Raw genomic sequence first — 12,290 nt, 5'->3', positions numbered from 1 at the left:
AACACTATGGTCAAGCTCAGCACCTTCGCAACTCAGGCGGTCCTGCCTCTAGCTGCACTCTTCTTTACCCAGTCAACCCTCGCCGACTCCGATGGTATAGTCATCTGGCCTCATAAAGTCCCGAACGAGGGAAACGGCTACTCGCGGGTAATTCAATTGCAGCACGCTGGCAAATCCAACGGCAATCTACTAGCCATCTGGGAGCACTGGTACACGAAAGGAGACTCAAGAGCCACTAACGGGACTGCATCTCACTACATTATCCGCAAAAGTGGTGACAACGGAACGACATGGGATACTCTGACAACGATCTCAGACCCATTAAAGGGCACCGGTCACCCGGCCACTTTATTCTGGCAGCCCTTCCTGTTTGAGTTCCCACAACAGCTGGGCAAGTATCCCAAGGGCACGCTGCTGCTTGTTGGCAATCTGGTCAAGAATTCGAACACAGATTTCGTCTCCTGGCGGTCGACGGATCATGGGAAGACATGGAACATCGTGGGGAAAGTTCTGCATGGATCGGGGAAGGGTCAGATCTGGGAGCCGTTTGTTTACTTGGATAGCAAGGGGAAGATTGTGACGGTATTCTCCGACCAGAGAGACTCCGACCATGCTCAGAAGCTGTCGAGTATCACCTCTGACGATGGAGGGACAACCTGGAACGATTCCGAGGGGGTTGTCGTTGGTTCACGCTTCGTCGATCGACCGGGCATGGCGACGGTCGCGAAGATGGACAACGGGGAATTCATCATGAGCTATGAGTGGTGCATTGGAGACCCCAAAACTGGCAAGATGAATTCCGACCCATGCCCCATTCATGTGAAAACGTCAGCAGACGGGGTGTCGTGGAGGAAGAACGATGCTGGCACGGTGATCTCCACGACCGACGGGATCCAGACGTTCGGGAGCCCTTATACTATCTGGGACCCGACAGAGAAGAAGGTGATTGTGTCTAGCAGTCTCAAGCGGTGGAAGAACGATACGAAGACGAATGCCCCCGAGAACAATCGCATTGTCTTTGTCAACAGCGACCATGGCAAGGGCGGCTGGTCATGGGCTCCATCTCCCTGGACCGTGCCCAAGGCCACAGATGTATGTGGCTCCAACTACAGTCCTAATATCCTGCTCCTACCCAACGGGACATTGTTATATACAGCCGAAGCGAGCATAGACAGCAACGACAAGAAGTCGCATTGCATTCTGCGAACCGGTGCTGCGCCCATTGCGAGCCTCCCATACAAGTCCGACTTCTCCGGCCTCGGCCAGGCGGGATGGATCGACTTTGATGGGGCCTGGTCGATCGCCGACGGCCAGTACAGCTTTGCGTCAGTGCCCAGCTCAACAACGCTCGTCATCACCGGGTCGTCTGGATGGACAGACTACGAGGTCAGTGCCGATGTGGTCATTACGAGCAGGTCGGGTGAGGTTGGCCTGGTGGCACGGGCATCTGCATCGAAGAGTGCTCCCAATACAATGACGAGGTACATGGCTGCGATCGACAGCAGCAGCGGCAAGGTCACGGTCTACCGAGTAGCGGACAAGACTACGACTTTGAAGTCGGAGGCGCATTCTGGTGGTATCAAAGCAAACAAGCCTTATCGCCTGTCCATTTCTGTGAAGTCGACCAAGATCACCGTCACACTGAGTGAGCGTGGGAAGGCAAAGACCACTGTTACGGCTTTGGATGATGGACTGAAGAGTGGGTTGGCTGGTTTGTATGGAAGCCATGGCAGTGGCGGTTTCAAGAACGTTCAGATTAGCAGTTTGGCTTGAGCGAAATGTGTTCTTTATATCTACCTCGATAGATCTAGCTGATTAGTGGTTTGACATACTTCTCTATTGATATCGGGGTCCTTTGTCTATATTAATTTGTTTATTAGTTCGAATTCTATATAGAAGCTTTAACTTTTTTTCTTGGAATAATTTCAAAACATGTATATTTAGTTCTTTTGATTACATGCTAGATCTGATACTATAGCTAGCTAGATTTCCATCCCTATGTGCAAAGGATGCAGATCCATAGATCAGATCTAGGGAGGCTCCACTGTTGTAGATCTTCCACTTGATAAAAAGATGGCAGGTGAAAGGGTATTCTATTGAAAGAGAAAATGCCTTAAAATAGTGACCAAGGGGTCTTAGGGGGTGAAAAAAAAAAGAAACTGAAATGAGCAATGCCGTACAAGGGCTCAAACCATGTGGCACAAGAAAGAGAGATCTATCTCCCTCTACCTAACCTCATCCAAGAACCAAAACCAAACAAGCCATTATATCCCTCTCGCTGCAAGCACATTCTTCAACGTCTGCTGGAACTTCGGCACCCGCTCTGGCGAGATCATCGTATAATGCGCGCCATCCACCTCATGGAACTTGAGATCATCGCTCACAAAGCTCTCCCAGCGATTGAGCTGCGTATAGCGATACTCATGACGCGACTTCGCTACGCCCCGCAAGGGATCACAGAAGAAAACATCCATCGACGACACCGAGCCCGACGGATCATAATGACAGCCAATACTTGCCAGAGAGAAAGTGACGTCCGTCCAGGTATGCAGCCCAGCCAGCGTCAAACCCAGCTCAGCTGTGCGCACTGGCTCTGCCTCAGCCATCACCAGCGCCAGCTGCTCTGACTGCGGAAGTGGGCGTAGCTCGGGCACCATTTCCTCAGACCGGTCTTCTTCGATGATGCCACAGAAGAATGCGACGTGCAGCAGACACCCTGTCCAGTCAAGTCGTTTCATGACGTCTTTGATGTGAGGTGGCAGGTCAAAGCTGCCCAGGAATTTGACCGAGTCGCCATCGGCCTCCAGTTTTTTAGCGATCTCAAAGGCGACCATGCCGCCGTATGAGTATCCCGCCATGGCATAGGGTCCTTCAGGCTGTTGTTGCTTCAGGGCGCTGTAGTATTCTGTGAGGAGATCGTCCAGGTTCTTGAAAGTTTCCTCACCTGGGTTGAACCCGCGCGGTCGCATTGCGTATATGGGCCGGTCTGGGAAGTGTTGTGCCAGTGCCAGGAAGATGAGAATCTCGCCAACGCCCGGATGGAACAGCCAGAGTGGCGTCTTGGTGCCGTGCGGCTGCAGCGTTACGATTGCTTGGTACTCGCCCGTATGGGTCGAGTTATTGAACTGTTCAATGGCCGCAGCCAGCGTCCGGATGGTTGTGTTTGTCATGATCGTAATCATGGGAATGTCCTTGATTTCGAAAGTGATCTCTGCAGCCCGCTTTAGTTGGATCAAGTCCACAGAGCTAATACCCGTGTCCAGAATCGGCATGTCAATATCCATTTCGATGTCTAGTCCCAGCGTCTCCTTGAACACGGCCATGAGTGTGTGCTCCGTGTGGTTACGTGGTGCTGAGAAGTGGGAATCCCGGTAGGTTTTCAAGATCTGCTCGTTGATTTCCTCCTGGTCCTCGTATTTGCCTTGCGCCAATGCTTCTTGGATCTTGGGTCGCGACAGCTTGCCTAGCGTCGTCTTTTCCAGGTGGCCCGGAGGCAATGGAAGCACACGTGGCCGCGCCGAGGTAAAGAGCACGACGGTGCGAATGAGCGCATGCAGTGTTGACATGCGTGCTTCAATGTCGTCAGGGGAATAGTCGTGTTGGTATACGACATAAATCTCCTCAGGACTGGTGTCGGACTGCCGGTATGAGAAACACACGACAAACGAGGGTGTCACGCCGGGGATCCGCGCTTGCTCGATAGCGCCTTCAATCTCGTATGGAAGGTACTTGACCGAGTTGATGTTGATCAACTCCTTGAGTCGTCCCTCCAGTTTCAACTGGCCTTGCGCATCGATGGTACCGAGGTCCCCTGTCTGGAACCATCCATCTATTGTGAATGCGGTCTTCGTAGCCTCGTCATTGTTGAAGTAGCGCGAGAACACGACGGGCCCGCGGACTTCGAGTATGCCCACATTGTTGGTGGTACCGTTGTTTTGACCATTCAGAGTGGATGCATCATGATCAATTGGCGACAAACGCATCTCGATTCCAGGAATGCAGGTGCCCAATGCACCTGCTTCGCGCCGAGATTTGAAATCAATGTCGGGAAATTGGCGGTTGTAGATGCCGCCGGCACAAATCTCGGTCATGCCAAAGCCTGGGGTGATCAAGTTGGACGGTACAACTCCTAGCTGGCGCAGATGCTCTGTCACTCGCAGGCCCGTGTCGACGTTATTTGGCTCGCCACCTGAGACAAGATATAACAAACGGCTCAGGTCAATACCTTGCTTATCCTCCTTGGAGGCTGTATTCAGCGTCGCCAGCAGTTTGCGCAAGAAGAAATCCGGAGCAAAGGTCATGGAGACGCTGTGCTGGGACAGCAGCCGCAGGAATAGGAGTGGATTGCTGAGCACCTCGACGGCTTGGATTTGGATCTGGTCGACGCCAGCATACATGGAAAGAAGATGTGTTTCCATCAGACTGGCGACGTGGTCCAGCCCAATCCAGTTCAGCACGGCACTGCCCTCGGTCACTGGCATTGCTACCAATTTGCCGCGGATAGAAGCAAGCATCTGCTGGTGCGTCAGGCACACAGCCTTGGAGTTACCGGAGCTTCCAGAAGTGAGCATTATGGCAGCCACGCCGTCGAGGCTACTGCCGCCGAAAAATCCATGAAACACTCGATTGAACGCTCCCTTGACGAGCTCTGAAACAAACCCACTGATGATTCCACTGGTGCCACTGGAGAGAGTCTCGCCGTTGGGAAGACCGTTGGTGGGGCCGTCGCTCTTAGGGCTGTCCTCGACATTGCCCGATATCGTTCCACTTGAATCGGACTTGTCGCACTCTTCCACCGCAATAACACGCAATACCACATTTTCGCCAAAGTGACTGCTCAATAGATCTCGAGAAGTGACAACTAGAGGATCCTGCAACATCCGGTGCAAATGCTTGAAATGAGCTCGACGGCCTTCGCTGGTGTTGACCAGTGGAGGCGACAGAGCAGGCACACTGCCGGCTAGAATACTCGCCCAGAACCAAGCTATATTATCCAGATGGCGCTGGAAATGTACCAGGGTAACACCCCCGGGGCGGAATCCTTCTTGATCACGCAGCCAAGCGGCTTTTTGGGTAGCCAGGTCGCGCAGCTGGGCATAGCTGAGTCGAACTGGGGGAGCACGGTCGCCCTCGGGGTACGCAATAATACCCGCGGCCAGATTAGCCGACTGATCTAATAAAGATCTGATATTAGATTGCGGAATGGGGGCCATGATGCGTGCACTATATGGCAATATATGGTTCAGGGGGGGTGAAGTGTCAAATTCTGCAGGAAGTCCATGAAGGACCAGAGAAGCATTTCTGACGCATGGACAGCCGTGTGTCTACATGTATTTGCAGGACGGGGGATTCGGATCTTCCCCTCTCTTCTCTGCAACTGATGGAACGTAGTGTGAAGCGGCATACTTACCCGACCCTAAAAACAGGAAGGATCCGGCCCCCGGGCTCTTCAGCGTCAGCACGATTGGTGGGCTTTGAATAGCATCGACTCACGTCAATTAGTCTTGCCGCCGGCTACAAGGTGTTTGCCTTCAGTTGCTATTGTTGCATTGCCAGTGGGGCCCGAGCTGTGCATCGGAGGGGGGGCCAAGAAGCCTGTTGGCAGGGTGGCCGATATAACTTGCAGCCACCACGCCACTTTGGCAAGGATGTCGGGCCCTAAAGGTTGCCGAGGCGTCCTATTCTGCACCTGCAGCTTGTTGCCCACTAATACCATATTCGTTGCCAACAGTATCTCTTCTCTCTGCATACATCCCTCACCATGATCACTCAAGAGCAGATGAACCACCGGGCCAATGTTGCCTCAGCAGCAACATGGCCCTTCGCAGGTATCAGCACGGCGCTGTTTATGATGCGCCTCTTTGCGCGTTGGCGGCTGCCAAAGCAGGCGCGCAACTTCGAAGACTTCATGTTGACGCTGGCTTGGGTGTTCGCCATCGTACAGGCGGCAATCTTTCAGAAAGCGCTGGACTCGGCGAAAGAGTTGGATCCAAATGATATGCCTGGCACTGTGCCCAAAGCTGCGTTCTGGGCAATCATGATGAACAACTGGTCATTTTTGAGTATTGAACTTCCCAAGGTCGCCGTGGCTATCCTCATCACTCATCTCTTTCGCCCGGCGCTCTGGGTGCGCATCTCCATTTGGATCCTCTGCGTGACTATCAACGTGCTGGCTGTGGTTGGGTTCATCATTACTTGGGTAATGTGCAATCCAGTTGCGGGGCAGTGGGATCCGTTCACCTATCCCCAGGCCCAATGCTGGCCTCGCTCGATCCAAATCACCTATGCCTGCGTGTTATCTGGCATCTCGACGTTCATCAACATTGCCTTTTCGGTATACCCGGCCATCGTGGTCTGGCGTTTGCAGATGCCCCTCTGGAAAAAGATGAGCACGATCGGACTCATGGGACTAGGGCTTGTGTAAGTAGGAGAATTTTGATTGATCTTTATACCGCAGCACTAACCAAACCAGCGCTTTTGTCTTCTCAATTATCAAGCTCTACTATATGACCTTCCTCCTCGACGGCCCGGGTCCTTTGGATCTCATCTGTACGTTTTCGAGTATTACATATCCATGGATGGGCTCGAATGCTGACAAGAAAAGATCTCTGCGCCCAACTCGGCATCTGGAATCGCATCGAGAATGACTTCGTCCTGATGGTCGGCCTTCTCCCCTTCGTGCCACCCTTCATCAAATCCTGCTCGCAGTTTACAAAGAAGCATCTTACTATCAACAGCCAGCGACACAAGAGCAGCCAGTACTCTACACTCGCCTCTCAGAAGCAGGACACCCGCGTCAATGACAACCTGGAACTGGAGTTGACAGCACATGCTCAAAAACCAGGGTTGGGAGATACATGGTCTGACAACAGTGTGGGAAAGAGCCATCGCGATAGTATGGGCAAAGGATCAGGGTTCTTCTAGGAACTAATGTGTCTCACTTTTTTTTTTCATTTGGTCCGTTGATTTTCAATTGGAGTCTGGATATTGTTTTAATCAACGGGACAAGGGCTCTGTTTCCCATGTCAAATTCAAAGACTTATGTGGGTGCTTTGGACTGTTCAGCCAAGCACTTTATTCGAAGCGTGTCTTGGGGGAATCAGGCATGTTAGGCCCCCTCCTGTATCTCGTGCCAAACCGATCCCTGTCGCCTGCAGCCACTCAGCCAAAGCAATCAAGACGAGGTTGCAAGAGTCGACTTGGCAGTGTGAGGGGCTTTGACTAGTTGCATTAGTCGCCTTTTAGGGCATGCAGCCATGGTATTCTGGGTGAGCCTTGGGTTCGGGGGTATCTCCAGAGGACAATGTGGAAGAAAACAAAGAAAATGCAGTAGATCAGGATGGGCCAAGAACCATGCCCCCTCGTTCGGAGAGCTGGCCGTTGCATAAGAATTGGGTCTTCTTCTCTGGATGGAAAGATAGTTTCTTTTGGAATTTCTTCTTTTTCTGCTGTTTGTTCTTCTCCTATTGTCATTCTCCTTCTCTCCCCACGATTGCCACCATGGACCGTTCCAACCTCATCGGGCGCGCCACCGAGATAGCCGATATTGCGCGCAACCTTGCAGACGAACTCGCTCGGCGCGGACTCCCCGAACCCTCCTTCGCAAACGGCCTGCCCGGGGCCCTGCAGAGTGATGCGCCGGACTCGGACGCGCTGGCCGCCCGCGTGAAGCTGCTGGGGCTGTTGGATGAATTCAAAGATCTGCTCACAGAGCCCGCCCTCCTGTGCAGCCCCGAGCTGGTTGGTGGAAAGAACATGTCTGTGATTAGTGGATATACGCACTGACGCTGGTCCAGCGCAACCCGTCGATGAGCACGTTGGCCCTAGTCCGTGTTGGGGTCTTTGAGAATTTCCCCAACGAGGGCTGTTCCGTACAAGATCTGGCCAGGAAGCTGAATCTAAGTGATAATGTGGTGCGCCGGCTGCTCTCGCATGCCGCTACGTACCGTGTCTTCTTCCAGGCTAGGCCGGACTTCTTTGTACATACGGCCAGCTCCCGTGTGCTGTCTGAGAATGAGGGTATGCGCAACTGGATATTGATCGGTCTGGGCGAGACCATGCCGGGTACATTCCGAGTATGTATACTTCATTTAGTACGATCTGATGCGCTCGCTCGAGAATTGTTAGCTGATATTGCAGATTGCTGACGCCCTGGCGAAAAACCCTAATTCCGAAGAACCACAGCACAGTGTTAGTGCTTCGTCTACCCACTCTCATGCCATGGTAAATCCCTCTAACAACAACAGGGATGGAGTGTCCAAAATGGCACCGACCTCCCCATCTTCCAAGCCCTGGCCGACATGCCGCAACGCGCTAGTGTCTTCGCCAAAGCTATGATGTGGCTTGCCCAGCTGCCAGGCTTTTCTCCACAGTACCTCGTCGAGAATTTCCCATGGGGATCAGGGGACATCACAGTTGTTGACGTCGGTGGAGGTATGGGACATATCGCACGCGCGCTGGCCGCCCATAACCCGACCGTACAGTGCATAGTGCAGGACCGCGCAGAGACTATAGCTCAGGGCGAGAACATCCTGTCAGCAGAGCTGCAGGGCCGCGTTCGGTTCCAGGCACACGATTTCTTCGAGGAGCAGCCGGTGCACGGCGCGGATGTTTATCTGTTGCGCCATGTGCTGCATGACTGGTCGAACAAGTATGCCCGGAAGATCCTGCAGGCTCTGATCCCGGCGTTGAAGCCGGGGACCAAGATTGTGTTGAATGACCGTGTGGTTCCGGGGTATGGCGAAACGAGTAATCTTGCGGAGCGTGAAGCGCGGTATGTTGGCACCACATTTCTACTAAAACCCAGCATACTAATAGCCGAGGAATAGGGACTACGATATGTACATGTGGGGTTTGCAGAATGCGCAGGAACGTACTCGCAATGACTGGGATACACTGTTGCGAGATGCGGACCCTCGATTCAAGCTGACTCGCGTGTCTAAACCATCCAAATCATATCTGGCCATTATTGAAGTGGTCTGGGAGGGCTAGATTATTCAAGCCTGGGTGTACATATTCCAAATCATGAAAGAACCAGTATATATTCGTGTCAAAGCAAGTACAGTAACCCTATTGGGCGGGCCTTCCACCATGCCGTGAGCCTTTTATCAAATTCATTCGCGTCCTCGCTTTTCGACCCACTAGGGCCTGACCATAGGCCTGTGGATCAGTGGGATATTTGAACCCGGGCATTTGAAGGGAAAAAGAGTTACCATTCATTTTGGAGCACATTTCTCTAGCGGAAATTCAAGTGAAAGTCGATGGATTGTCGCGTCTGTTTTATACGAGTTTTGGTGGCTCAGGTCGCCAATCTAAAATCAGGCAAAAAGGCGCAAACATCCTAGCGTGCTCCACTGTTTCTGTCTCTCGCTTGCTGCCTTGGATCTTGTTCCAAGAAGCTTGCTCAGTGGTCTATCGGATTCATGAGCAGATCAACAGTATTTCCAGCCGATGCCGGATATCCCTCGACAAAACGCTCCCCGAAATCCCGCATGAATGTATCGTAGGTAGTTTCGGGCTTGTGAATACACAATCCACACATGAACTTCTTCACCCCCTCCTTGAAGTCCAGTGACGGCAGCTCTTGAATCACGGCATTATATTCATCCTTGGTGATGAGGCCGCCAGGGAATGCGGGACCGAAGAATTCAGCCATGATCCCCATACAACAAAGGGCAACCTCTGGCTCCTTGTGTTGGGCGATACTCGGGGTTGTGTGTAGGGCAATGCTGTCCCAAACCAGCTGGAGCCGGCGGTGATCGTAGTGTGGTGCTTCATGCTGCAGAAAGTCGCGCGCGGCATGGGCGCCATCGACTTCGAAGCGTTTATCTTGCGATGAGAAGACACTAGTGTAATCCCACGCAAGGTCATGGAGAATCGCTGACACGGCATGCACCTCCATGTCAATTTTGGCAAAAGCGGGCAGCTTGGAGGCTATGATGGCGCCGAATATCCACGAGCGATGGATGTGGTTGAAGGACATTGCGTCAAGATGAGCTCGGGCGAATTCCAGGGCGGTTCGCACGAGCGTGCTGTCAATCAAAGTGACGCCGGCGACCGTACGGGTTTGAACTGAAAATGTCATTTCTCTAGGACTTTGCAGTGGTGAGATAGAGAGCTAGATGAAAGGAAAGAAAGTATTCCCAGCACCATCCGGCTCTCTATATGCCCGGCCATGATCGGCCCAAGTGGGGCTTCAGTGGACCTTCTGGCATCGCGCGGTCCGAGATGCCAGAAGGGCTTAGGGCGATCTCAGCCTCGTGGGGGCTGGCTGGAAATGACTTCTCTTTCTCTCAATCCCTGTCGATGACCATGAACAAGCCCTGTCGCACCTGTCGCTCGCGAAAGAAAGCAGTAGGTCATCCCAAGCATTATGTGCTGAGTTAAATGCAGTTCTGATGGCGCACAGTGCGATGGGGCCCGACCGGCATGTAGAAGGTGCTGCGACTCCGGCCGGCGATGCGCAGGATATGACTCGAGTGCCGGTGTTTTTGTCAACCTCGATGCCAACAGCATCAAAAAACCGGTGAAGGGCCTCATCAAAGACGCCATAGACGTGGCCAAGGGGCCGCACACACATCATCCTGCTAACTCCGTCCTCGATGGCACTGTGCCTATATTTTCTGTCTACACGCTGGACCTCTCGACCGGGGAATTCCAAGATCATTTCTCAACGCTATGGGCTCATTTCCACGATCGATATGCACGGACATCCGATGTTTGGAGTGCCGGTGTTTCGAGCCTACGTCTTCACAATAAAGCCCTGGACCTGGCCATGGTGGCTCTAGCAACCATGCGGCTTTCGCTATGCGGCCAAGGGGAGATATACCAGGTTTTTAGTCTCTCCGCATATAATACCAGTCTACAGATTTTCCGTCGGCTTTTGCAATGCGACAGCCGAGCACCGCGAGCACCCCTAGTGGTGATATCACTCATTTTTACCCTCTTCGAGGCTGTCCAGCAGCGGCCTACCCAGATCTATTGCTCTGGATGGGCGGGCCATCTTAAGGGGGCTCTCACACTCATTCAGCACCAGGGGCCTAGTTCGTTCCAGGTTGGAGGTTTTCACGCGGCATTCAAAAAGATTCGCGAGATGTCGGTATGTCCTACCTTGTTTCCCCCTACTGCTCCCTCTCACTCACGCAGCGTCAGGTCCTGTTTTCTTTTTCCCGTCAAGAAAAGTCCTTTTTTATTCAACCACAGTGGATGACCATTCCCTGGAAAAAGATTAAAAAAACCTCGCGTGACTATCTATTCGATATTGCAGTGAGGATGACTGAAGTGTGCCCCGCATTGCATCTGAATCCCGGGGACAAGTCATTATCCAATTTCCCGGATATCCCGCAAACGCTCTGGCGCTGCCAACGGCTATATTGGGAGCTTATGCAATGGCGCAAACACTGGCTCGAAGAGGAATATAACGACTTCCCCATTCCGTGCCGCGGGTGTGGCGAAGAATTATGCCAGTGCCTTCCACATACCTCTCTTTCCCCCTGCAATGAGTTTGCATACAAGTCCGCCGAATGGCTGGCCTTGCTCCTTCTACTATCGATCACAACCAGCCACCTTGTTGGGTGTGGTGCTACAGACTATCCGTCCCCAACGATCTCCGCAAGCCACTCCCCCAGAATGTATACGCTTGAAAGGCGCTGTCGGTGGTTGCGAAGCGATCTACAAAATATGTTAAGCCTGCCGTGCTTTGGCAAAGCTGCCTCAGACCTCCCGGGTATCACTGAGGGCCGTTGCCGCTCATTGCTCCCGAATTGGGTGCTGTCGCAGGGATTGATGCTCTCGGATGATCATGAGCAGAAATGGTGGTCTACTTTGGATAGTCGACTAAACCATGGTATCTTGTAAGCGCGTATATATGACCTACTATTTTGATTTGATACTTTGTGTGTAGGCAGCAACGTGTATTGATCTCATTCATGGTGGTTCTCGTTTGATATCTAGATCGAATTTCACTTATTGTTATTTCAGAACCTATAAAATTATGGTGAAGCGATATCCCAGGATCACCGGCAACTATATTGTCACTAGAACCATGGATTAAGAGGAGAGTGGTTTATACCTTGATTACTACGAATGCACTACCCTGACATATACCTTGAGTCTAGTGTACGAAGATGACTGGTCTCTTTCCGTGCTAAAGAATATATCACTGTCAAGGTTCCCCTCCGTATGTTGGCCAGTTGATCGCTTTTGGGGAATTCATCTCGGAGCCACATAGCTAAAGTTCACATCGTAACCGAGGAATATCAACAGTTATGGTTGGCTAGACATATAGCTGG

At 52.3% G+C, this 12,290-nt stretch overlaps 6 protein-coding genes across 6 annotated transcripts; 4 read left to right on the top strand and 2 right to left on the bottom strand.

Annotated features, from left to right (window-relative positions):
• Positions 1-6: 6 nt before the first annotated feature.
• On the top strand, positions 7-1,773 carry NUU61_009330 (sialidase family protein; the record flags this gene model as incomplete). The annotated part of the gene is made up of 1 exon (XM_056659855.1): positions 7-1,773. One exon carries the CDS (start codon positions 7-9, stop codon positions 1,771-1,773), a length of 1,767 nt encoding a protein of 588 aa, XP_056508148.1.
• Positions 1,774-2,264: 491 nt separating this feature from the next.
• Positions 2,265-5,213, bottom strand: NUU61_009329 (non-ribosomal peptide synthetase; the record flags this gene model as incomplete). Its single annotated transcript, XM_056659854.1, has 1 exon — positions 2,265-5,213. The coding sequence occupies one exon, from the start codon at positions 5,211-5,213 to the stop codon at positions 2,265-2,267; it is 2,949 nt and encodes a 982-aa protein (XP_056508147.1).
• Positions 5,214-5,761: 548 nt separating this feature from the next.
• Positions 5,762-6,924, top strand: NUU61_009328 (uncharacterized protein; the record flags this gene model as incomplete). The annotated part of the gene is made up of 3 exons (XM_056659853.1): positions 5,762-6,420; positions 6,473-6,549; positions 6,605-6,924. 3 exons carry the CDS (start codon positions 5,762-5,764, stop codon positions 6,922-6,924), a joined length of 1,056 nt encoding a protein of 351 aa, XP_056508146.1.
• Positions 6,925-7,500: 576 nt separating this feature from the next.
• Positions 7,501-8,991, top strand: NUU61_009327 (S-adenosyl-L-methionine-dependent methyltransferase; the record flags this gene model as incomplete). Its single annotated transcript, XM_056659852.1, has 5 exons — positions 7,501-7,740; positions 7,797-8,075; positions 8,140-8,190; positions 8,247-8,773; positions 8,829-8,991. The coding sequence occupies 5 exons, from the start codon at positions 7,501-7,503 to the stop codon at positions 8,989-8,991; spliced, it is 1,260 nt and encodes a 419-aa protein (XP_056508145.1).
• Positions 8,992-9,403: 412 nt separating this feature from the next.
• NUU61_009326 (uncharacterized protein) lies at positions 9,404-10,084 on the bottom strand (the record flags this gene model as incomplete). The annotated part of the gene is made up of 1 exon (XM_056659851.1): positions 9,404-10,084. One exon carries the CDS (start codon positions 10,082-10,084, stop codon positions 9,404-9,406), a length of 681 nt encoding a protein of 226 aa, XP_056508144.1.
• Positions 10,085-10,164: 80 nt separating this feature from the next.
• NUU61_009325 (Zn(II)2Cys6 transcription factor domain-containing protein) lies at positions 10,165-11,945 on the top strand (the record flags this gene model as incomplete). The annotated part of the gene is made up of 4 exons (XM_056659850.1): positions 10,165-10,353; positions 10,409-11,098; positions 11,146-11,852; positions 11,903-11,945. 4 exons carry the CDS (start codon positions 10,165-10,167, stop codon positions 11,943-11,945), a joined length of 1,629 nt encoding a protein of 542 aa, XP_056508143.1.
• Positions 11,946-12,290: the final 345 nt, after the last annotated feature.

The sequence above is a fragment of the Penicillium alfredii genome (genome assembly GCF_028826965.1).
Source record: "Penicillium alfredii strain IBT 34128 chromosome Unknown utg000011l_segment0_segment0, whole genome shotgun sequence".
Classification (NCBI taxonomy): Eukaryota; Fungi; Ascomycota; class Eurotiomycetes; order Eurotiales; family Aspergillaceae; genus Penicillium; species Penicillium alfredii.
Note: the sequence above shows the minus strand (reverse complement) of the source record. Positions and strands in the feature narration are given on the sequence as shown.